The following is a 26,377-nucleotide window of genomic DNA, read 5'->3' as shown; positions in this document are numbered from 1 at the left end:
ACATTTATACTTTTTACACGTTGTTTGTCAGTCATGTGCTTTATATCCCCAGGATGGAAATGTCCTTCCTCTTACAAACCTGGATAAAAAAAAAACAGGTTGTTAATCCATCCCTCTCCTGTGCTTTCTGTGCTTAATGTTTTGTGACCGGTAGATTTATCCTGCGTCAGCCACATGCCATACCTCATCATCCTCGACGCTTCCCACAATGAGATCTCGGACTTCTTTGGATTCCAACCGCCTAAAAATCTCAAGGTGAGGCCTTACGTCAGCCGAGGGAAGAGAATAAAAAAAAAAGAAGAAAGTTTTAGTTCTTATATGAGCTCAAGGTTGTTGTGTCATATACACTGGCAGTCAAAAGTTTTGGAACATGTGGAGATTCTTAAACTTTCATACAGCTTACAAAGGAACAGATTTAGCGCTTGATCCTCACTGCGCTCACTGAAGCCATGGTTCCTTTTCTGTACAAAAAAAAAAAAAAACTACACTGCTTAACTCTAAATGTTTTTTTCCACAAGTAGTGCATGTGCTACTAAAAGGGTGCATAAAGTACTTTAGGGGTGCAATGAAAATATTTTAATTATCTGTTTATATACATTTATAAGCAATATGATTTGATTACAAAGGTATGATATTAAACATGGTTTCTTCTTCACAGATAAGCAACTGTCTCAAGGTCTGTTTTTATTTTCTCCTGTGATGACAGTGCATGCATCCATGTTTTACTGTTTTTCTACGGTATTAAAGGCAGGTTTAAAGTAATGATTTTCATAAGAAAGGCCATAGGTATGTTCTGATTAGCCTGACGTACACTGCACAGTGTGGTCAGCCATGGTAATTGTGATTCCAAACCTCAGGGAGCGAAAACGTTCAGTTTAAGGGGAACTTGTTGTAGGGGACGAGTGAACAAGGGTTCTTCACTTCACCAGAAAAGGGAACAAAACATTACCCGTCTCGCTTAATCGTGAAAAAAATGGAGCTCAAAAAAGGATTTATGTATTTATTATTATTATTATTATTATTATTATTATTATTATTATTATTATTATTATCAAGGGTGACATCATATCAATATGACACAATCATTAAAATTTTTTATTTAATCAAGAAATCTGTGGTATTAAACACATAGGCTAGTCTTTAATAAATTATTATTAATAATCAATTATTCAAAGTTATACATGTTTAAATATTATGTTTTCTAATAGTAGGTAAAACAGGTTTTGTTTTAATAAATATTTAATATTTGATGTCCATAGTGTGAAATTTCCACAGCAGCAGCGACAGGTATCTGAGGTGCTTATGTTACCATGGTAACGCACGAAGAAAGTGACCCCAGTGCTGGTGACTTCTCAGGGTGTTCTGAATGGTTAAGTTTTGTCCAAGGAACTTACCTTCACTGATATTACCTGCAAAAGGAGCAGGGAATAGGGAGCACCCTGTGAAGTACACTTTGGAATGGAACGCAGCCCATGTTTCCCGCTTTCTTCTGCCATATGCAGTACCTGCACCACATGAGGTTGTCCTCTTAAACGAGCCATTAGAAGGTTCTCTGGCACAGCATGTTAAAATTTCACTCATCAATCCTGAACTTCTTCTGCAGCTGGGGGCTTTATCGGCCTTATTTTCCATCTCCATCTCCGTCTCGTCTGCAAATATGTCAGTCGAAATTTCATTTTGTCACTCTAATTACAGATGTCCCACCCAAAAAAACTAATTTCATAGTGATTCTTGAGGATCACCTTAACGTCTTTTACTACCCTTAAACCTGGTGTTAAAAGTGTTCTTTTGTATTGTTTTTTTTTTTTTTACTTTTTTTTTTTTACTCTTCTGCAGATCCCTAAACTGGTCTGATGGAGAGAGAGAGAGAGAGATTACTGTATGTGTAAGAACAATTGCGAGAAAGGTTAAATCTAAAGCCCTTCCCACTAAGAAAAGTGATAGGTTCACTTAGTACAAAGAGAAACGAATCAGTATGCCCTTACATGTGTTTCTCTCTCTCTCTCTCTCTCTCTCTCTCTCTCTCTCTCTAACCATTTCTGGGATGTTCTGTAAGATTTGTAGCATCACATTTTTAAGAAAAAAAAAAAGATCATTGCCACTAGCATGCTGAGCCGCAGAACCAGAAAAAAACGAGACAAATCCAATCCCATTCCCATGACTCAGGATCCTTCTTCAAGAAACTGGCACTGCCAAAAGAACATGTTAGCTCTGTTTGGTTGTTTGGCGTTGGCATCAGGCTACATTTCTCCTGCAGTGAACTCAGGCATGCTTGACTTACTGGTGCAGTCCATTCCCGTTCTTTCTCCATCCAAATGATGATCTAGTGTTCTGTCAAATAGAAATGAAGTCAAGGGTTAACACAAAACTGGTGTTTGAAATTCAAAACCCATTAACTGTCATTTACTGTAATGTCAAGTGTAAAAAGCTTTCCTTTTTTTCCCTTACAAACTTTTACATACGTATATGAATAATAACACCACCTTCAATCTGTCTTACCTACAGGAAGTGGATTTCTCTCACAACCACATTTCTTTAATGAAGGATTTGTCGGCCTATGCTTCTCTCCACAAGCTCAGTCTAGACTGTATCCTTTTTATATTTAGTTTTATTTCTTTTCACCTCCATCCATAATTGCATCCAAGCATGTCAGGCTGTGATGTGATACTGAAGAATTGTTCTCATCCCAGGTGATGCCTCCACCACTACATGCTCTAAACAGTCCTATATAACAACTAAAGCACTCTCTTTCTGTTATAATTTACATACTTAGAATTCTTAATGCTCAATAAAAAGCCATATGTGCCTCATAATATATAAAAGGTTCTTACTGTATATTGTAAAATCGCCTGATTTTTTTTATATTGGTGTTGATTCATATTACATATCATTAGGGCAAAGAGAAATTAAATGATAATTTTACTTTTCACAATATTTTATTTTAATTAGGTTTGTTTTTTATTACGTGTGAAATAAACTTAGGGCTAAAATACATACAGTATATATCAAAAGAATCCCCCAACTATATATATATATAGTTGGAGGATTCTTTTAGAGAATGTCCCAAAGTGACATCAGCAACAACACAACCACTCAAAACAGCAGCTGGCACTTAATTTCATGGTCAACTGCTGCAAGGAAAGGAAATAAAAGCAGAACTTAGTAATAAGAGTGGATTTGCACTTGTGGGTAAAAGTAAAATATCACATGATTCAGTGACTTTATTATGGATGCTACATCGAACCAGGTTTCCCTTGTACAAGATATTCTTGATCTCAGTGGTACGTCCTGGTAAAATAAAGGTAAATGAAATGGAAAGTAAAAAAAAGTTACTTACACAAAGGAATTTCGTCAGATTTGGGTTACCTACCTGGGAACCTGGGAATTTTCTGTCACACAAAGACCATCACAGGGTCTGGAGAACAACCTGACCAGCTCTCTTTGAGGCGTCCAAAATACACAATAATTTCCTTTGAACAGTTGATATTGAGATGTATATCTGCTACTTCTGCTCTATAAAGCTTCATAACAACTCTAATCTGAGGTGCTGTTTGTTGTTAATTGGTGATTTCTGAGGTAACTGCTATCTCTTAATGAACTTCTCTGTAGCAGAGGTAAGTTTTGGTCTTGCTTTGCTGTGAAGGTCTTCATGTGAGACAGTTTCATCATGAAGCTTGATGGGATTGCAAATGCACTTGACACAATACTGTTCTTGCTAGAACTGTTTCAGAACAGCCAACCTTGAAACTCAAGGTAGTTGTAGTTGTTAATTGATTACCCTAATGCCATGTCTGTTATTTTAGAGTTTAGAAAAATTTCAGCATTGTTCTAGAATGTAGAAAATAAATCCAAACCTGTGTCCAAACTTTCGACCAATCCTGTACTTTGGTCGCATCATACTGTCACACTTAACACCACTCCTCACTTGAGGTATCATAACATATTAAAATACAATTAATTCAATAAATAACAATATTAAGTACCCTCAGAGCCCTCAAACCACCTTTTCAGATATTCCAGGATGCACGCGACCAAACATTTATAGTGTTCATACAAAAGCGTTCCACTGTAGCACAATCTCAACATCTATCATTCGAATTTCTTTATCAAGGTCACGTTTAAGTTTCATTAGCAGACTGTGCGGTCGAAGCGTTTAAAACAACGCATGAGAAATTATCTGCCTGAAAACAAAAACATAATAAACGCAAGCGACGATGTATGAATTGTAATCACAGGCGATAACTCGGCCGTCTGTTTCGGCTGCCAAACGTTTCAGTTAGTTAATACCAAGCCTTGAACCCCTGTGTCAGTCTCACGGAACTGCTGAGAAGTCTGTAAATACCGTAGATCTGAGGTCTAAATGGAGGTGTTACTGTAAATCCTCGACTTTGAACACAGCACAAGCTGAATGTGATTTTACACAGAGATGTTTAAGTGCACATGGACACTTCGATCTCTCAGAACAGTAAACCGTCTTCTGAAGTTGTTTCCTTGACCAGGTTTTCTTGCCGGATAGATAACTCCATCAGCGAAATCCGGGGGCTGGAGAAGTGCAGCAGCCTGACTCACCTTAGCATGGCGCACAACAAGATCTTACGTATCAGCGGTCTCAGAAATCTACCACTCAGACAGCTCTGCCTGGTAATATCTGTTCTTTCAAAAGGTCCCTGATCCGAGCTTACGAGCCCCAGACTCTACTGTATATGGTGGCAGCCTGGAGTGGGAGTCAGTACGGAAAACATTTTATAGAAAATATATTTAATGATCATGGGATTAGTTAGTGACTGAGACAGTGTTTTTTTTTTTATATCAGCAATTTGGTCGTCAGCATGAGTCACGTAATCAAACCAGACGGTCCATTGTGGCAAATAAACCTGCGCAGTAAACACATGATCAGATGACCCCGAAGATATGGAAGTATGATTATATACCAGTGTGCATTTCTCATTTCAGTAATTCCACCCATTTCACTGCGTAGTAGTCATTCAGTGAAAGCCAGTATTTTGTAGCCTGTGACAAACATGTTCAAATTGGCAGCATTTCAGAGAAATAAATAGCTTATTGTTGTGCAGTTAAGCGCAACGAGTTAGAAATAAAATTCCATCCAGAGAGCAGTAAATAATATCTCGCCAAGGCTGCGTGGTTATTTTTCTTCGGTGTGTAAAATATAGGACACTCAGAGGGTGAGAGCTCGAGCAGTGTTAAAGTAATAATATTGTTTAGAAAGAGTGAACTCCACGTCTTTGACTGTATACTATAAATGATTATAGTAATGGTTTATCCATCCGGCTATCTAGGAACCTTTGTAATCACAACTAGGGACCGTGGATGCCAATGGTAATAATTGTATTACAGTATAAACCAATACTGTGATAATTTAACGTATACAGTGATACAATGAACAATATCATAACTGTATAACCTCTCACCTTTTAAATGTTCTATATTTTACACAGCGAGATAAATAACCACACACATATTATTTACCACGAGATATTATTTACTGCCATCTGAATGAAATTTAATTTCTATTTCATTGCACTTTACTGCACAACAATAAGCTATTTATTTATCTGAAATTGGTTCATACCATGACATAATACAATTTCTGGAATATTTTACAAAAATCATGACGTATATTTACATTTATTTTGTGTTTGATTTCCCCACTGGAGTTTGTATGTTCTCCCTGTGCTTGGTGGGTTTCCTCCATGCACTCTGGTTTCCTCCCACAGTCCAAAGACATGCAGATTAGACTAATTGGTGTTCCCAAATTGCCCGTAGTGTATGTGAATGTGTCCTGAGATGGATTGGTACCCAGTCCAGGATAGACCCCAGACCCCACCCCCCATGACCCTGTACAGAATAAACCGAGACAGACAGACAGACAATGAGTGAGTGAGTAAGTGAGTGAGTTTGTAGTAGGTGCATTAGTTCCAGAGTGACACAGTAATGTCTTAGCACTTGTTTATTCTTTCATTAGCCGGTCACAACATAAAGGACAGACGCTGTAATTTTTCCTATTTATGAATAAAAATGAGCATAATTAATAACCTCAGTATTTACAATACATTATTTATAATTACTGGTGTTATATGTTATTATAAGAGATAATGTAAGCTATTAATCTTACCGCTAGACTATGTTCTGGCAGTTTATACCCAAGAAAGGCCAGTAACTCTGGTTAATGTAAATGTTATGACAGATCTTATGCAGCATACATAAATAGATCCTACTACACACACAAATACAAAAAAAAAAACTCTAATATTTCTACATTTCTAATGTAAAACAATTCAGTCAGTATTTAAAAAAAATTGTAGGGCTCTTTAAGTGCACTTTGCAGCCATTTTGGCCTCTAACCATCCAACAATAATGGCTTTCCACCAAAGGATAGTAATTATATACTGAGTGGAAATGATTTAATAAAAAGTGACATAAACATACTCTATCCCTACCAACAAATGTCTAAGAAAACCTGCTCATATGTTTCGAGTAGTGTTGCAAGAGACATCTGTCTGTCTGAGAGTTTGCTGCTTTTTTGTAACTAAAGCCACGCTTTTCAAAGGCGTTCACACCTACTTTGTCTGTGCATGGGAGCACTCACATGTACTGTATGAGAGGCTGTATAGACCATAATTCTCAGCTATACTCATACACGCAATATTAAATCTCTCACATGCATTATCAAACTCTTTCTCACATGCACTATTAAAAACTCACATGGTATCAAACTCTCACAGGCACTATTAAACCCTTTCTCACATGCTAGTAAGCCTCTCACATGTACCATCAAATCTCTCACACGTACCATCAAATCTCTCACACGTACCATCAAATCTCTTACATGTACCATCAAACCTCTCATATGCACTGTCAAACCTTTCACACACTATTAATCCCTTTCTCATACACTGTCAAACTCCCACACACAAAGGCTCTTTATGAAACCTCTCGCACACACACTATGAAAACTCTCACACGCACTATTAAAACTCTTACACATACTATGAAACATCTCACACGAACTATTAAAACTCTCACACGTACTGTATTATCAAACCTCTCACACACTTTCTCATGCACTGTCAAACTCTCACACACACTATGAAACCTCTCACACGCACAATGAAACCTTTCACATGCTCCATCAAACCCTTTCTCACATGCACTATTAAAAACTCACATGGTTTCAAACCCCCTTCCAAACAGTATGTAACCTCTCACACGCACTATCAAACCCTTTCACATGCTCCATCTAATCTCTTCTATGTGCTATCAAACATTATGAAAGCCTTTCTCAAGCACTATCACACCTTTCACATGCACTATCAAACACTTTCATTCACTATCAAAATCTCTCTCATACATACAGTACTGTTGAATTAAGTATTTGCTCTTTAAAGTAAGATATATTTGAATGACAATCTAGTGAAAGCCAAAACAGATAATTTAGTGTGGTTAATACAGTATGTTGTTCAGGTTAGCATGACTCAACCAGACAAACAGTAAACCGTGCACCTTTTTTAATAGTGTCTGTGTCTAAACAAGATAGAAAAGCAGCAGAAATATCTGCAAAATGATAAGCAGTGAAAGATTTTTCCATCTTTATCCAGAGGATAACTGAGAGTGTAACAGCTGGTCGCTCTACACAAGGTGGATGTTTGTCATGGCGTTATGCAGTGATAATCACATAACACCTTCATTAACTTTTCCTGAAAGTATGGGGAAAATAGTTAGCCTGAATTCATGGAAAAACAACGACAACGTCATGGAAATGTGTTGCCCAAAATGGAATGAACTCTGGAACCCACTTCATCGTCTCTGTGTCTGTTGTTTTTTGGAAAGGCACTTGGTGTATTTTAGATCATAGTGTAGCTCGTTTCCTTTTCGCTTTCAATACAGTTGACAGCAATGTTGTATTTTTTTTTTTACATTGAAAAACGAGAACAAGGAGCCTTGTGTTAAAATCCACCAGATGGCATACCGATGTGCCCTAGGACCCTTCGCCACTTCTCTGAAGGGTGTTTGTGGTGTCCTTAATCAAAGTGATCCTTCATCGTCGTGCTCTCTGCCGTCCGTTTTCCCCTCTGGAGCCCAGCTGCTGGTTTTGAGCAAGTCTGGACTGCATTCAATTGCACACACACACACACACAGACACAAACATATACACTGATGCGCACAAACACTCACATACTGTACACACACAGTCACTAGCTAAACCTGCTGGCCTTTGTGCTAGCATGAATCACTGAACAGCGTGCTCCTGTCAGGTAACTTTTTTCTCACCTCATCACACCCTGGCACCAGAGCATCCGGACTGCCTTGTGGTCAGTGTCTACCCTGCTATCTGCGCTTCTCTGCCAGGCAGGGCTCGTGAAGGCTAGGGCATAAGGGCGGCATTTGGCAAAATGGCTTCTGAGCTGCTGTAGGAGTTATGGGGACTGGGATGACAGGAGGAGAGGGGTGAGAGAGAGGTTTGGAAAGCCCCTGGATTATTAGCATGCTGTACCAGCTGTTCCCTGGATATGATACAGGAATCGCTAACATTGCACACAGGCATTGTCTGAGAAGTGGGAACACTTTACTGAAGGGCAGTGTACAGGGAGGTGTACGACAACTATATAAGCCCTTTGTAAGAACTGAAAGAAATCTAAATAAATATGTTCTTTACAATAGGTCTCAGCTGTTATATCATCATGATCATAATACAGTATGTCAATCTAACAAGAATAATGATCAAATTTGAGAGATTAATGTCTCTAAAAATCTCACTCGACCTACAACAGGTTTAATTTTAGATTTGCATAAAAATTGCTGAAAACAACTTTTATGATAATTTGTAGCTGTTAGAAACAGTGATTATAAATGTTTATGTAGGGTTAGCTCAAGGGCATTGCACAGTGGTACATTTTTTTCATCTGCCATGGAAAGCCAGGGTTCAATTCCTACCCGATGCCCAGACCCCAGTTACTAGATGCAGTGCCTGATACAAGCCTGGATAAAATGAGTGGGTTGCGTCAGGAAGGGCATCCGGCAAAAAAACTGTGCCAAGTTGTGTGTGGATAGACTAACAACAACAACAACAACAATGTATTGTAAGATTAGAGGTGGTATGTTGCTTTGGAAGATGTTGCTTTAAAAAAAATCTGCTTTAATGGTAACTGATGCCTATTGGAATAAGCATTTACTGTATAAATTTCGGTATAGGTTTACTGTATGTCATTTATTTAGGATCAGTCACCAAATGTTTGTTACTCGGGGTAAATTTTATGTTAGCGTCACATCAAAGTAGACAAGTGCGGCTTTTATGACTGTCAGAAAAAAAGTATATAAAGGTTTATGTAGGTTCGTTGTCATGTTACTGTCACTGTGCATGTCAACCGAGTTGAAAGTCGACTAATGCTGCCTTCAAGTTACTGATTTTTGGTGACGTCAGACTGTGTCATGACAGTTCTTATAGTCAAATATCACAGCATACATAATGTGGTTTATGGACATACTCCTGCATAAGCATTTATAAAGAATTCTTTCTAGAGCTCTTGGCTGTCATAGGATCATCATTACTGTATATCCTTGGTGTGTTCTCATGTAACACCATGCACCCACATCCTTCTGTGCCATTTCATGATGGTTTAATTTCATAGTAAAATAAATTTAATAGAAGTCCTCGATCTGATTTGACGTAATACTTTCTGTGTACAGAAGGGAAATCTGATAAAGAGAATAGAAAATTTACAAACACTCCGGGGTCTGCAGATTTTGGACTTGTCTTCTAACAGAATTCAAAGCCTTTCCGGTCTTCAGGACCTCCACCTCCTGGAAAACATCAATCTTGAAAGCAATATGGTAAATGAAAATGACCCTCTAATAGCTTATGCGAACTTAATAGCTTATCAGTGACTTCTCTAATGTTTTTTTTTTTTTTAACATATTGTAGATCGGTGAGATCAAAGAGTGTACACATGTGCAATACCTTCAACTAGTGAGAAAACTGAATCTCAAAAGAAACCCAATACAAGTAAGTGATATCATATTTTTGCACAACTGCATCACTGAAAAGCAACCTTGTTCCCAAAGCCAATACTTAATGTTTCTCCACCACCATCATGTTTACATTAACATTGACATTTATGGCATTTGGCAAACCTATCCAAAGCAACTTCTATTTCTATCCATAAATACATCTTTATCTGGTTCACTAGGTTAATGACTAAGAGAAACCTCACTGTTGGGTGACTCAACTATTCGGATATCTAGAGGAAGTTCATTCCACCACCAAGGTGCCAGAATAGAGGAGTCTTAATTGGCACTCTCGTGTTCAGAGTTTTAAATCTGACGTGGCAAACTATAGGGAGCAGAGTAATGGGCTGGTGTGCGAGAATTTAGGAGAAATGAAAACATGTTGTGCAGCTGCCTTCTGAATCAGCTGCAAAGGTCAAATATCACACACACAGCAGCAGACCTGCCAGGAGCGAGGTGCAGTAGTTCAGTCTCAAAATGACAAGGGCCTGGACAAGCACCTGAGTGGCCTGTGTGGAGAGAAATGGACAAATCCGTCTGTAAGAAGAAATCGACTTACAGAGCAAGTAAGGTTATCAAGGTGGGAGGAAAAGGACATGGTTATTCCAAGGTTGTGTAGAGGTGAGATCATAGAGTTGTTCAGGGAGATCATAAGATCCTGACAGGGCATACATCATCTGGGATAAACAGCAGTTTGGTTATGATTTGATTAATTTTCAGCTGATGAGATGTCTGCCAGACATGCTGAGATTTGAGCACAAACATGAGCGTCTGAGAGAGAGGGGAAGAGGAGATGATGGACATGAGTGTCATTTGGATAGCTGTGATATGACACGTCATGTGATGATTTAACTTTACCAAGAGATTAATTGTACAAGTAGAGCGGGAACAGAATGGGACCAAGTATTGGGCCTTGTGGGACACCTGTGGAGAGAGAGTCTGCACAAAGCATTATGTGCCATGCCGTGCCACAAATTCCAGCAGTCTTATGGTTGATTGTGAAATGGAAGGATGAGGACAAATAACAGCTTGGTTGATCTGGCAGTATGTAGCTTCTCAGTGACGGCCAAAGAGCGGTTAGGCTCTTGAAGATTGTGCTGTGAGAGATAAAGAGACAGTTGAGTCTAGAAAGTACCTTCTAGTATATCAGAAATGAAAGAGGGGAGTAATACTAGTTAGGAGTTGCAAAAGTCTGCCAGATCTAGTGTGGGTTCTTCAGAATGGGAATCACCCTTGCTTTCTTGAATGCAGCAAGTACATAACCAGATGTTATAAACTATGGTTATAGTCTGATTTACTGTGTGCTTTGGTGAACATGTGTCAAGCAGTGTTGGAATGCTTTGTGCCAAATTCAAAATGTTCAGACCAGAGAACCTACAGTATTTCCACGTGTTGTCTGAGCCTGAACATATCTTTTGGCAGACTCTAAATGGTATCGCGTATAATATTTGGCAGTGTCTGAGCTATGGTAGGCATGCGAGCAGCTTCTCTCATCTGAGAAGTAGATGTTTTCAGACCTCTCTTGGTTTCTTTTCTGATTGACCCCCTGACTATGCTGACATTATGAACATTCAAGTTTGGAGACAGGATGGAAGTTTTTGTCCCTCAGCAGGCTGTGGTACACTGGGTGTTCTGGTGCCTTTCTATCATGACCAGTATTGACTGTTTTCAGTGATTTGTGCTGCGAGGGCTTTTTCGTGGGATCAAACTGGGCGGGCTGGCCTTTGGTCCTTGCAGGCATGTGTGAGCCATGGTTGCTCATCGTTCTGTTGGCAGGTTACTGAAATTTAATGGACAATCAATGTTAAATTTGTAAATTAAATGTTTTGTTATTGTCATGACTGATCAGGGTGTGTGTACAGTATGTGAACCACTGTTATTAGAGACAGTACAGCAGTGACACGGTCATGACATGAATCTCTGTATTGTGCTGGTATAAATGTATCAGGCACACTGATGCTGCTGAATTTAGTTTTTTCCACCTGATCCTGATATGTTTTTGTACTTCCTGCATTGTTCACCACATCTCCTGTACATTGTTGGGCGGTGTTTAAATACAGACAATTTTTCATTTTCAACTTTGTTTGTAGTTATTTTTTTTTTTCAGGCTAATGATCATTTTAATACCAAGTTTTATTCTTGTTTGCTAAAGGAACAGCCCGACTACAAACTGGCAGTGATTTTCATTCTCGGTCAACTTACTGTTCTGGATGAGCGACCAGTGACTGTTGAGGAAAAGGTTAGTGTAGTACACTTTATATCATCAGATAATGTGAATGTTCTGTGATTGATTAATAACGGTAAGGGCACTAAGGGTGCAAAAGTCTTAGGCACCCAGTGCTCTTAATACATATATTGTTATAGAGTTTGAATAGTTGAATATTCTATGACGTTATTTTTGTTTTGGTACAAAAACATTTCTGATTTCTAAACATCATCATTCTAGCACCATATTAAAAATTACACCAAATATGGACTTTTTTGCATTGATTGCTGTTTGCTGAGATTTATAGGTTTTTTAAATTACTATTTTTTTGATGTCATCCTTGCTCTACCACATTTTATTTGCATTCAAGGTTTGAATATGGATGGCTATAAATTATTAAGGGTTGATTTTCTTGCCTCGTGGTTTTTTGTTAACCTCGGTTTTGTTCATATTAGGTTTGGGCTGTGAACAAGTATGATCCGTCTCTAGAGGTTGTGGCAGCAAGAGATCACATGACCCACATGATGTACCAGCAAATGCAGCCGCAATGCATTTTTGACAGGTGGTATTGGTTCAATTCATTTTACAATCGCCTGCGTATTAGCCTGATGTATTGTATTTGATTAATTGATTTATTGATCAACCAATCAATCATCCAATTAATTATTTGAATGATTAAATCATTTAATTATTTATTTATTTTTGATACTACTTATTAATATATTTTTGGAAAGTTCTGATCTTTAAATGTACCAACCTAGACTCTTACAAAATCTTTTATTACACTTGGCAAAGCATACATTTCCACATTTATGCTTACTGGGGTATTAAATAAGATTTACTTACTAAATAATTAAAAATATTTATATAGTAGCTACATTAGTGCAGTTATTAAACACAACACTATCTGTGTGATATTTATTTGGAGAAATCCAAACCACATGTAGACTAGAGCTGTATGATTTAAATAATTTAGCAATTTAATCAATCATTTATTGGTTGATTTATTTAATTGAGCAGTGGGTTATTTAGCAATTTTACCAATATTTAGATGAACTTGCGACTGTTAGTTAGTCTAAAATTGACGGAATCCCTAAATATGTACAACAGCTTTTGCAGAAAATACAAACCACTTTCATCTTCCTCAAATACCCACATTTAGTGATAGTATAACTTGTTCTTTTGAGTGCAGTGTTGCAATCTGCTGGACTGGAGTGTGGAGCAGAAATCTGTCAGAGAAAGCTTGTAACTTAATATGGGACATGATAAGTAAACAATCAACAGCACAAGTTATACAGTATTTCAGTGCTGTAGATATTTTAGTAGCCTTTAATACTTCTAAATCTGTAAAAAAAAATAATAATAATAAAACAAGAGGGCTGTATTGTACTGTACATTATTCTCTCTTTCTCTTTCATCATCTATACTGCTTCATCCTGTATACAGGATTGTGGTGCACCTGGAGCCTATCCCAGGACACTTAGGGCTCGAGGCGGGGTACACCGGAGATGGGATGCCAATCCATCGCAGTGCACACACACATAGGCACACTCACGCTCATTTACACACTACGGGCAATTTGAGAACACCAGTTAGCCTAATCTGCAATCTTTGGGCTGTGGGAGGAAACCGGAGGTGCTAAGTGACAGTGCTAACGCCACTGTGCTGCACCGGATACATTACCACCCAATGAAATTCTTTTTTTCCTGGCATGTTAGGACGCTGGGGTCAGAGCGCAGGGTCATCTATGATATACGTAGCATCCCAGGAGCAGACAGGATTAAGGGCCTTGCTCAAGGGCTCAACAGTGGTGGAGCTAGGGCTTAAACTCCTGACCTTCTGATCAGTAACTCACAGCCTTAACACACTGAACTAGCTACCATTGTAGTACAATGTAGTAAAATTTCAAGTCACAGCAGGAAAGAAAACGGGGAACTACTTTTATATTAAATGCAGTATAGGTGTACATAATTGTGAAATAAATCACTGACGAGATAAAGAGAGGAGACAGAACCAAAACAAATGGATTGCCATGAAAACCAGGGCAAAAGGGGTAATTGTGATTATTATGGAGCAACACAATACTGAATTCTGATCATAAAAACACTTGTTTTTAGGAAACCATGTGACGGATTTAGTTTAGAAAGAAGAACGCTGCTCCAAATCTTTTACTTATTTTGTACTGAATGTTTAATTTTTATTTCTTTCTGTTCTAAACATCCAGCACCCTGCCCAGTCTGGACACTCCATACCCCATGTTGGTCCTGACAGGTCCACAGGCATGTGGGAAGCGAGAGCTGGCCCATAAACTCTGTCACGAGTTTAGCGACTACTTTGGTTATGGGTAAGTGCTTGTTGTCTCCGAATTATTTATTTTTTCATGTTTATGAATAGACACACTGATGTGCTGTAAAACATCCTTTGCCTGCTATGGAAAAGATCTCATGCAGCTTATGTTAGATTCTCTTATACAGTACAGGTAGGACTAATATACTGTGTGTTCTGTCTGTTTTAGGGCTTGCCACACCACCAGGGGGCCCTATTTTGGGGAGGAAGATGGGTGTGACTACCACTTTGTTCAGGATGAAGAATTTCAAAACATGATTTGTATGGTGTGTCTCAAAACATAAGGGAAAGATTTCTTTTTAGACACTGAAAGTGTCTTTTAGGACACTGATGTCCATTAAATATCCATCACTATTCAAGCTGAATTAATGTTTAGTAATATGAAAACATCAAATATTTTTGAAATATTAAGGGAAATATCAGTAAAAGATAGTTTGGCACACAAAGTGCTTGAATCTAAATATTTCAGGCAGCTACTGTGGCTTCATGTCCTTATCAAATGATTTCATTTCAATCTCAAATCTGGATGCAGCACCAATACCATTACTGGTTTCTGATATTGGACATGATAAAGGGTCCACTAGTGTCTACTAAATTTAGTGTAGTGATGATCAGGCAGCACAAAATGACTCTGGTCTTGGTGTATTTCACGATTACCTGGTGTTCAAGTCAAACCGGGCATCAGCGAGCGAGGTCAGGACTGTACGGGGGATGTAGTGATAACTCCCAGCCGAATCCCTGTAATGTGCTTTAAGAATGATTGTGTGTACAGTTCCCACAGACAGATGCATCTCTTCCACAAATAGGCAACAATTTATCTGTCGATTTTCAAAGATCAGGTGTTCCACTCGAACAGGTACGACTGCAGTGGGCTCCAAACTACTTCGGCTGGGATCATCATGCACGGACGTACGGCCTTCTTTAAAACAGTTGCGCCGTTCATATGTTTTACTGCGGCTAAGAGTCTCATTGCTGCGCTGAGCTTGAAGTCTTCTGTAAATGTCAACTGGTTTTACATCTTGAAAAAATGATACTGATGTGTTCCTTTTAACCTTGTCCAACAGTAGTCGCGATGCCTAGAGAATATAGTTCTTCTACAACGGTGTCCAGCAGACCAGTAAGACGCCAGCATTCACGCCTGCTTTGAACTTGCACTGTAAAAGTCACGACTTGCTAAACGTTTGGAAGAGATGACAGGCAGAACGCCACACATGATCTGTTTCTCCACTGCTGCAGTATCTTAAAGCGTTGCCTGTTAAGGGTTCCTTTTTCAAAACTCCAGCGGCTTTGATAAATCGAGGTCGCAGGCTGATTTAATGCCGAACTCCTTTGAAGCATGATCGTAAGCATATGTAACAAAGACAGAGGAGAAAATCTGAGGTGAGGATTACAGACCAGCCTGACCTTGTATCACTCAGGCGCAGATGTGCACGCAGACATGGCACTCGCCCTCGCACTCGCCCTCGCAGCCAGCTGGCATTCTGGAAAATTAATCTCATTTGGCAATTTTCCCGAAGCTCGGCTAATGCTTATTTCAGGCTCTGTTTAAATGAAATAATCAGAAGGATTAGCATATGCTTGTAATCTGGTTTTGTGTTGAAATAGCAAATCATCCAGAGAACGGCACTGAACCATCATCTTGTAAAGGACGGAGAGAAAGCTTCACAGTCAATGTTTTACCCAGATCCAGATGCTAGTCCTCAGGGTCAAAGGTTAGCGGTGTGAAAATTGCAAGCAGGGGTTTCTTCCGTTTAAAGATTTGAGAGCACTGGGACATCCAAGACAGGATCTGTTTAGCAGATGAATTCGAGACATAAAGCAGGCTTAAAGTACGACTCGTTATCTCTTCTCTTTTAGGGCAGCTTTGTGCAGACGATGCAGTATGGAGGACATTGGTATGGGCTGTCTCGAGAGGCCGTCGAGAGCGTCGCCCGAGATGGGCTTGCCTGCTGTGTTCATATGGAGCTGGAGGTACAGTACGGGGTTTAGTGGCCTTTCCGGTAGAAACCAGTTCTGCTTAGGAAAGCATACAGCCACTGCCTGGGTAGATAGAGTTTTGTAATAAATCAGTTTATACGAACTGTTGTTTTGTCAGCCATGAAAAATGACAAATCATGAAGACAAGAACAAGAAGCTTTTTCTTATTTTCATTTATGCATTGTTTTCTTGTAAAGTTTTCCAATAAACATTATTATACAATATAAAGCCTGATATATGTAATATAATTAAAGTATACAATCCAATCTCACATGGTGTACCATGAACATAATCCACAATATCTTACATCACAATGAACAGAAATGGTTTTATTAATCTCCCTCATATGACAGCCATTTTCCAACAACTGAATTATTTTTGTAATTAACAGGTTATGCATTTAGAATTTATAGCTGACTTTATGGAGACAAGTTTTTGTTCCTATTCTATTATTGTAGCTCTAATCAGTCGTTTCATCTTTATTCTCTCTCCCAAAGTTTTTAAGTAAAAAAAAAAAAAACACTGTTTAAACTTTCTCAACCTTAAAGAGGTTGGTAGAAAACATTTACCGTACAGAGCCGCATAAAAAAATTTATACACACTTCAGGGAAAGAAAAATTGTATGATGAAAATTATATTAAAATAATAATAATATTATTATCATATTGTTATCATAATATTATCATCTATTAATATATAATGTATATTTTATAACATATGATGTACTTTGGCTGACTGATGTTTTGGCTGACTCTGGCTGACTCAGCGTGCTTCACAGTGCATCGTTACACATGTTTTTCTTTAATAAATAGCACTTTTTCAATTCCTTAGTCTCATTAGTCTTAGGTTATGTGACAGTGATATATATTTAGTATATATACTCATTGGGTCAAAAGTCTTTGGACACACCTTCTAATTTCATGTTGTTTCCTGATTTTTTTCTTTCTACACTGTAAAACGATCCTGAAGGCGTTTATTCAAAAACAATCTCCTTTGAACAGTTGATATTGAGATGTATCTGCTACTTCTGCTCTGTAAATCCTTCAAAATGGCTCTAATCTGAAGTTCTGTTTATTAATTGGTGATTTCTAAGGTAACTGGTGACTCTAAATGAACTTTTTTCAGTTTTGTTCTTGCTTTCCTGTGAAGGTCTTCGTGAGAGACAGTTTCATCATGGAGCTTGATGGGTTTTGCAAATGCACTTGACATAATACTGTTCTTGTGAGAAATGATCCAGAACAGCTGACCTTAAAGTCTTAAAAGAACTGACTGTTAGTGTTGGTACTTAATTACTTTATTCATTTCACAGTTTTACAGTATTTCCCTAAAACGTAGAAAATAAATTACAAAACAAAACAACACTGAATTAGAAGGTGTGTCAAAACTTTAGTCTGGTACTGTAGTAATGAGCTGCTATTATGGGAAATCAATCAACGTTGCTCCAATTCTAATGCATTTGTAGATAAAACAGTAACTAATCATTATACTATTCGAGACAGACACCATGTTCTTTAATCTACAATGTATATAAATGTACATTTAAATATTTACTTATGATAAGAAAAGCATTATTGGGTGTTCCACATGTATAGTGTTTAAAAAACAACACTCATTTATTAAAAAGTAAACGGTTAATTATACCTATTTTTTGTAAATTTCATGTGTCTCTAATTCTCGTCCACAGGGTGTGTTTAGTTTGAAAACCTCGTACTTTGAACCGAGGTACATCTTGCTGATCCCGACCAGAACCGAGGACTACATTTCACGCATGAAGGCCCGAGGCTTCTACACGAACAGCCAGATAGAGAAAGCTGTATCACGGATCGAACTCTACACCAAAATCCACAGGGAGCGGCCTGGCTTTTTTGACAGCGTGATCGTCTGCGGTGGGGATCATTAACGTTTAATAAATAAAGTTATCTTTAATATTGAAGTTACATTTAATAGAAGTTTGATGTAGCATGATTAAATGTGTGACTTTTTTTTGGATAATATTACAAGTGAACATACCCATTTCAAAACATCTTTTGTTTTATTAATAGATGATCGAAAAGAGGCTTACAGTGCTCTGAGGCAGATTATAAAGGAATACCTGGGTCTGGAGGAGCAGGAGAAAGGAGATGAAGGACCGAGCACCAGAGATACACCGCAAAATACCCCCTCAGGTAAAACTCGGTCAGTCTGTTGTTGCACACTGCACAATACTGATCGTTGCCCAGAGCTGCGGCCGGTGCCATCTTTTTTGCGGTTTAGCAACACATATCCCTTACTGTCAACATGATGTAGAAGAAAAAATTATTCATCAGACCAGTCCACCTTCTTCCACCTTGCCCCAAGGTCCAGTTCTGATGCTCACATGCCAATCTTTTGGTTGTGTACCTTTCGGTCATCAGCTACACAGACCCTCACACAGCAAGCTGCAATGCACTGTGTGTGTGCCAGCTTTCTATCAGAGCCATCATTCACTTTTTTTAGCATTTTCTCCTGAAGCATCTCTTTACTGGGATCTAATGTTGGTTCTCTAAGCTCATCAATGAGTCTGGTTCATCAGTTGTCCTTGTTTGGAGCAGTTTTGGTAGAGAACATCCCACAAGACCTGCTGTTTTTTGGAGATCCTCTGACCCAGCCGTCTTGCTTATCACCATAAATAAATAGATGGAGTGACAGGTGGATGGGTGGATAGATAGATAGATAGATAGATAGATAGATAGATAGATAGATAGATAGATAGATAGACAGACATATGGATGGAATGGATAGATGAATGGATGAACAGACAGACAGACTGATACTGTAGATAGATAGATAGATAGATAGATAGATAGATAGATAGATAGATAGATAGATAGATAGATAGATGGATGGACAGTTAGATAGATAGATGGATGGACAGATAGATAAATAGATAAATGGATAGACAGATGGATGGATGGATGGATGGATTTGTTTGACTGATCCCAAAGGGAAATTGTAACATTCCAGCAGTCAGTTCACAGATTATACAGCAGCATACAAGTAACAAGGTAAAGAAGAATATTGAGGCCAGATTAAAATAAAAAAATCATATCGAGAAAAGTGTCAAAATATTGAAAAAACAAAACAGGTGGGAATCTGAAAATCCGTTCATTAAGTTGCTTTTAAGAGGTAAAATATAAAACAAACAAACAAACAAACAAAAAGAATGGGAACCAAAGTACTGTAACTGCTCATAAGATGCACACGTAAGTTGTAATATTAATAATGTTAAGAAAGTAAGGGCAGGATCACATCAATGTTATGCAAACAGAATATATATGAGCCTGTTTATAGTGATGTCAGAGGAGGAGATTTATCTTCTGAAAATGAACAGAGATATCGTAAAAGTCTATTTGCCAGAAGTTGGCAGAAAGGACTTTATGTAGCGTTCTTTGTCATGGCTGAAGTATCTTTTTCAAAAAAAAAAAAAAAAAGAGTTGTGGAGGGGATGTGAGGTGTTTTGGAGGATTTCAAATGAACTGAAATCCTTAGGCTTGCCCATTTTTCCTGCTTTCAGCACATCAACTTTAAGACTGTTCACTTGCAGCCTAATGTATATACATCTTAGGCCCTCCAAGTGGCGCAGTGGTAAAGTGCTCGCCCTATCATCCAGAGATCGCAAGTTCAATTCCCAGGTGATGTTGTAACCTCTCCGAGCCGGAGGTCTAAAGGGGGGTGATTGGCCGAGCTCTCTTAGAGGGTAGGGATGAGAGGTACAGTACTTGGTGCATTAATCACGGCACGTGGTTCTTCGGTCTTCCCGACTGAGTGGTGGTGACGGGGAGGAATTGGACACGACTAAATTAGGGAGAAAATCCTAATTTAGGATTCCTTCGGAGAGGGAAAACGATAAATTGATCTTGTGGGATGTTATATATACTGTATAAAATGAATGCACATTTTTTTCTGGCCGGTCAAAAAGGATAATTGTCCTTTCGATGTTCCTTTTGATAATTTATTGTAATACATACTTTATTGTATTACCAGACTTTATGGAACCTATTTTTTCCTAGAGAATGCCCATGGCTGGTCTATGTTTTGAGTGACTGATTTCCTGGTACATATGAACTAAAACAGCCTAAACCCTGAGCAGAACTGCTGATGTTTATTATAAGAAACTCATTTCATCTCAAAGTGCAGTTAAAAGCAAAACAGCTTTTTAAAAACAGTAAATAGTCATAGCAATCTTTTTATGTAAACTTACTCATACTGTATGTTAGTTTTCTCTCTTTTGTTATTTAGTAGACTCGCTAAGCGTCTAAGTGTTTTGTTTTATATGATGGTTGCGTGAGTGTGTGTGTATGTTTGTCAGATGAGTGTGGTGAATCTACAGCATATAAGAAGCTAGAAGCCAAACCTACAGACGCCTACAGCCAAAACGACTCCAGCAAAGACCAAGCCAGGCTGATGCTGCTGCTGCCTCCCAAAACCTCAGCAGTGAGTCAGAGAGAATGAACAAACGACTAATAAGTACACGGTGCAAAAAGAAAACTGCTTTAGAAATCATAATTATGTCTGGATAAATTTCAGCGCTTGAAGCGGTTGGCTCTCTGTGTGCCTGTGTTGTAGGAACTGGCGTCTATCCAGAGGAGGCAGCAGATGGTTCGAGAAGCCCTGGTGGGAAAGATTCCCAGGGCTTACACACAGCTCTTTAAACGGTACAGTGGTGTAGTTAAAATGTAAATATTGGCTAATACCACTAGAACATTTTGGGTAAGGTTATAAGATCTTTAAGAACTTAAATCGATGCCTACAGAGTGTGTGTGTGTGTGTGTGTGTGTGTGTGTGTGTGTGTGTGTGCGGTGCCATACAGCAGACTGATGCCTGGTCCAGTGTTTTTAGTTTACTGAGAACACTCAGCGCTGGGCAAAAGTCTTAGGCACATGCAAATAAAGGCTGTAAAGCACGGAGGTCTTTGGAAAATATATATAAATCTCAGTAATCAGTATTTAATTAAACAAAGTCAGTATATATATATATATATATAAGCTTAGTATCCTTAGGCAGCTTATATATATATAAATTTATATTAAAGCAAATTATGCTTTAAAATAAGTATTTGGTCAATAACAAAATTTCATCTCAATACTTTGCTGTATACCCTTTATTGGCAATGACGGGGATCAAACGTGTTCTGTAAGTCTTCATTCCTCCATGCAGATCTCCTCTAGAGCAGTGATGTTTTGGGGCTGTCACTGGGCAACAACTTTCAACTCCCTCCAAAGATTTTCTATGAGGTTGAGATCTGGAGACTGGCTAGGTCACTCCAGCAAAGCCACTCCTTTGTTTCCCGGGTGGTGTGTTTGGGATTACTGTTATGCTGAAAGATCCAGCTATGTTTCATCTTTAATGCCCTCGCTGATAGAAGGAGGTTTTTACTCAAAATCTCACGATTCACAGCCCCATTCATTCTTTCCATTACACAGATCAGTCCTACTTGTCCCTTTGCAGAAAAACAGCCCCAAAGCATGATGTTTCCACCCCCATGCTTCACAGTAGGTATGGTGTTCTTTGGGTGCAACTCAACATTCTTTCTTTTCCAAACACAAAGTTCTATTTTGGTTTCATCTGACCATATGACATTCTCCCAGTCCTCTTATAGATCATTCAAATGCTCTCTAGGAAACTTCCGACGGGCCTGGACATGTACTGGCTTAAGCAGGGGGACACGTCTGGCACTGCAGGATTTGAGTCCCTGGCGGTGCAGTGTGTTACTGATGGTAGCCTTTGTTACTTTGGTCCCAGCTCTCTGCAGGTCATTCACTCGGTCCCCCTGTGTGGTTCTGGGATTATGCTCACAGTTCTTGTGATCATTTTGACCCCACGGGGTGAGATCTTGCGTGGAGCCCCAGATCGAGGGAGATTATCAGTGGTCTTGTATGTCTTCCATTTTCTAACAATTGCTCTCACAGTTGATTTCTTCACACCAAGCTGCTTACCTATTGCAGATTCAGTCTGCAACTTTGTTTCTGGTGTCCTTTGACAGCTCTTTGGTCTTGGCCATAGTGGAGTTTGGAGCGTGACTGTTTGAGGTTGTTTACGGGTGTCTTTTATACTGATAACAGATGCCATTAATACAGGTAATGTGTGGAGGACAGAGGAGAAGTTGTTACAGGTCTGTTAGGGTCAGAAATCCTGCTTGTTTGTAGGTGACCAAATACTTATTTTACTGAGGAATTTACCAATTAATTCATTAAAACCCTACAATGTGATTTTCTGGATTTTTTTTTTTTTTAGTTTTGTCTCTCATAGTTGAGGTATACCTATGATAAATATTACAGGCCTGTCTCATCTTTTTAAGTGGGAGAACTTGCTGTACTCATATTTTTGCATATAAAAGCATTTAAAACATTTAAACAAGACATGTTAAATATGAAATAAATTAATATTAAACCTTACTTAACCTAAACTGTACGATTCCTTCTTGCACCGGCTGCTTGAAAAATTGACCTAAAAGTGGCCCTGTTTTCTTCGTGCTCCCATCCTTGCTTCTTGCACAAACTGCAAAAAGAAAATCGCCCAAAAAATGTGTAACTCGCTTCACTTGGCTTTCCACTGACGCAAAAAGGTTTTGTACGCCCGCACATTTAGGCACAAGCTGGCGTTCGGTTCAACTTGGTTCGGTCGCTCCTACATTGAGGTACCACTGTCATTGGTGTGATAAGCTTTTGCTTAAAATATAGGGTTAGGTACAATTTGTGCAGTTTTATAAGGTTATATAAGGCTTAGTTTTATCAAACATCCTGCAGAACCAATCACAGTCCTTCTGAGGACCTTGTCACACCCTTTTTATGCAGCAAAACCCCGAAGCTCTTTCTGTTAACAAGGAAATGTTTATCTCTTTTTAATCATTATTACTGTTATTAATTTTCTTCTCATTAAAATAATTCCTTGCTGTCTGTCAGGATGACTGTATTTATAGCATTAGTGGGACAGATGGCATCAATCAAGGCAGCAGAAATAAGTTACCATGCTGTACTTTCAAATGTGATAAATCCACCAAATGATTTTATTTATATTATTACGTGTGTGTATGTGTGTTTGCATGTTGCAGATACGTTCATACAGCTCCGTCCTTACTGACCCCACATCCCCTGTCCGCGGACCATAATGAGCACAGCAGGTGACCGACCTTTAACCTGTGACCTGCCCTTACCCCATTTACCTCAAAACCTTGTGCACCCAGTGTACATTCTTTTAAATTGAAAAGTGTGTTTTTTATTATGTACTCACACACACACACACACACACACACATAAGTAAGTATTTTTTTCCGCAATAAATCACAGATTTTTTGGGTGTAATTTCGCCCATATGTTTATTCATCCAATCTTAAAGAAATAATCTGCAGAGTTGAGGTACCTTTCACAAGGGGCTGGAGGGGAGGGGAGGGGGCGGTGGTGATATACAGTATATCTGAAATATACCCTACGTAAATGCGCATCTAGTGTATAGCTGTCTGTGTTTGCATCAGTCTTCTGGGTCCTCTTGTAGAAACTGAGAATTCACAGATATATGTGTGAAATATGCCTACTGTAGCTCCAAGATATTTAAACATGTGCTAATTTAGACTGTTAAGAAGAGTCCTGGGGGTGACAACGACTTGCCGAGGCAGCCTGCTGCAACTTTCCTTTCTTTTCTTTTCTTTTTCCGTCAAAAAGAAAGATGTGAAGACAAATATGAAGGCCACAGAGGGTTCTTTTGTCACATTCACATTACAGCACAGTGAAGTTTAAAGTTTCAAGTTTTATCGTCATATGCACAGTAAAGAAACATGTTTCCCCGTACATTAAAATTCTTCCCTTGCCATTCCCTAACAAATGCCACTAAAAAAAGTAATAAATAGGTATAAAATTGAATAAAATTGAATAAATACAATATAAGTATAAAAAATAGGTATTATAAAAAAGGATGTATATCAAACATAGAATTAAAAGCAGAATGTAAAAAAATGAAATGAGAATATTATGTTACAAAAAAGTCTGCTTGAGAAATCTAAATATGGTAGCATAAAGCAAATACGAGATAAACCAGACAAATTAATGTCTGTCATGTTTAAAACCAAAATTCTCACATGTTTCGCTTCTACTTTTCGATGGAGTGTCCAAAGCTCTTTTAAAGACAGACCGATTTAATTGATTAATAGGAGTCTTTACAGTATATGAGTACAGTAAAATCTCGTTTCCCTTTTTTCCTCCCTCTCTGGCTCAGCTCAGAGGAATCCTGCACCAGTTCTGGCCTGAGCATGAACAGCTCAGCAGGAGTTCGCTCTGTCGGAAGCCCAGCCGAGGGTTTGGATGCCGGGTCACGGCCAAAAGCGGAGTCTCTGGATGTCTTCCTGTTGGGGCAAAACCTGGAAGCACTCAGAGGCAAGCTCTACACCTACAGTAACCTCTCAGATTACTGCTTAGAATTAATGGTTTTAAAATTAGCATTAATGACATTCAGCTGTTTTTTTTAAGGCTCAGAGGAATTCTATGAGATTCTTGACTGTTTTCATAATCTCCATCTTTTAATAGGAGAAAAGGACTGTTTTAAAAGCACATTTCCGTTTCATTTCTCATATAAGACTGAAATTTGTCAACAGTGTTTTTTATATTGTTTTTTTAAATCGCTTAATGTTTTGGAAAGTTTGTAAATCAAGTTAGTTGTCTGACTGTTCTCTCCTTGCAGATCGCATGGAGCCGGGTCTGAGCCCAGATTCTTCAAGCTCAGCTCCCGAGAGAACATCCCCAACTGTAGTCTCCTCTCCAGGACGTCCAGGCTCCAAAGCCAAACCCATTCTTCCGCCCATCCCACTGGGGCGCAAAGCCACTGAATCTGGATCTAAGCAGCAGCTGACAGGGCAGGCAGGACAGGTGGAGGAGGAGGGATAGCTAAGAGAGAGAGAGAGCAATAAGAATGGGATTGTAGTAGGTAATACATATTGCTAATAGAGTCATGGATCTGTACAGTATGTTAGATTTACTGTAAGGTCAGAGGTAAAGCCTGTGGTCGTCTGTAGGCAGATCATCTTGAGAGTAGTGATTAAAACCTAAAAGCTACAGTATATCTTACTTGTCTGATGTCCTGAAGAGTTTGAAAGCTAACTAAGATCAGTGTAGTGAGCAGCCACAAAAAATAAAAATAAATACTATTTATATAGTCTTAGATATGTTATTAAGGTAATAATTAAAAAATTCAAACACATGCATAAACTCTCCAAACATTTGTTTAAAAAGAATTTTAAACATTTTGAACAAGATGTCCCGTTCTAGTCTTTTTTGTTTGTTACTTACTGAGACCCCAAAGGAACAAGGTAGGAGAGACAATGGTTTGCCCTGTCTTTGAGAGATGGATGAGAGCACTGTATAATTGGGTCATTGTAACAACAGTGACTGCTAGACAATTTCTAAAGTCACCTCTATAAATGTGTTGTTTTTGAAGTATGCTTCATTTTCGTTTATTTCCTTACCAAAAAAGAAGTTGAATCTTTTACACTAGCAAGCTTACAGTATGTTTGGTTAGATTTTGGTTAGATTTGTTATAGAGTACTTTCCATTTATTTTTAACAAATCCCACATTCTGCATTATGACTGGTTATAAAGTAGTATAGTATAGTATAGTATAGTATAGTATAGTATAGTATAAAACTGGGTGAAAAAAAAACTTTCTTAGAGAATGAAGGAGCTAAGAATGACTTGAACATAATGGGCTTTGTTAGCAGGGTTTAGCACAATTTCATGAATATGAATATAAATATAAATAATAATTAAATCTCAGTGTCAGTCTGAAACACATTTGGTTTATCATTTTAAGTGATTTTTCTTT

At 38.4% G+C, this 26,377-nt stretch overlaps 1 protein-coding gene across 2 annotated transcripts in view; it reads left to right on the top strand.

Moving 5' to 3' along the window:
* Positions 1–26,010, top strand: part of lrguk (leucine-rich repeats and guanylate kinase domain containing) — a 28,785-nt gene extending 2,775 nt beyond the window's left edge. The window contains exons 4-20 of one of the 2 annotated variants that reach the window (XM_053508828.1): positions 155–255; positions 2,506–2,587; positions 4,517–4,641; positions 9,760–9,849; positions 9,941–10,021; positions 12,176–12,262; positions 12,685–12,791; positions 14,454–14,573; positions 14,745–14,841; positions 16,433–16,546; positions 18,237–18,438; positions 18,595–18,717; positions 20,880–21,004; positions 21,137–21,225; positions 23,622–23,690; positions 24,779–24,936; positions 25,241–26,010. In XM_053508828.1, coding sequence (XP_053364803.1) covers positions 155–255; positions 2,506–2,587; positions 4,517–4,641; positions 9,760–9,849; positions 9,941–10,021; positions 12,176–12,262; positions 12,685–12,791; positions 14,454–14,573; positions 14,745–14,841; positions 16,433–16,546; positions 18,237–18,438; positions 18,595–18,717; positions 20,880–21,004; positions 21,137–21,225; positions 23,622–23,690; positions 24,779–24,936; positions 25,241–25,443 — 1,973 coding nt within the window. In that variant the 3' untranslated portion in view covers positions 25,444–26,010. Of the gene's footprint in view, positions 1–154; positions 256–2,505; positions 2,588–4,516; positions 4,642–9,759; positions 9,850–9,940; positions 10,022–12,130; positions 12,263–12,684; positions 12,792–14,453; positions 14,574–14,744; positions 14,842–16,432; positions 16,547–18,236; positions 18,439–18,594; positions 18,718–20,879; positions 21,005–21,136; positions 21,226–23,621; positions 23,691–24,778; positions 24,937–25,240 lie in introns of both variants that reach the window. The other variant, XM_053508827.1, reaches the window with a different exon arrangement.
* Positions 26,011–26,377: the final 367 nt, after the last annotated feature.

The sequence above is a fragment of the Clarias gariepinus genome, chromosome 12 (assembly GCF_024256425.1).
Source record: "Clarias gariepinus isolate MV-2021 ecotype Netherlands chromosome 12, CGAR_prim_01v2, whole genome shotgun sequence".
Classification (NCBI taxonomy): Eukaryota; Metazoa; Chordata; class Actinopteri; order Siluriformes; family Clariidae; genus Clarias; species Clarias gariepinus.
The sequence above is the reverse complement of the archived record's forward strand: the minus strand, read 5'-3'. Positions and strand labels throughout refer to the sequence as shown.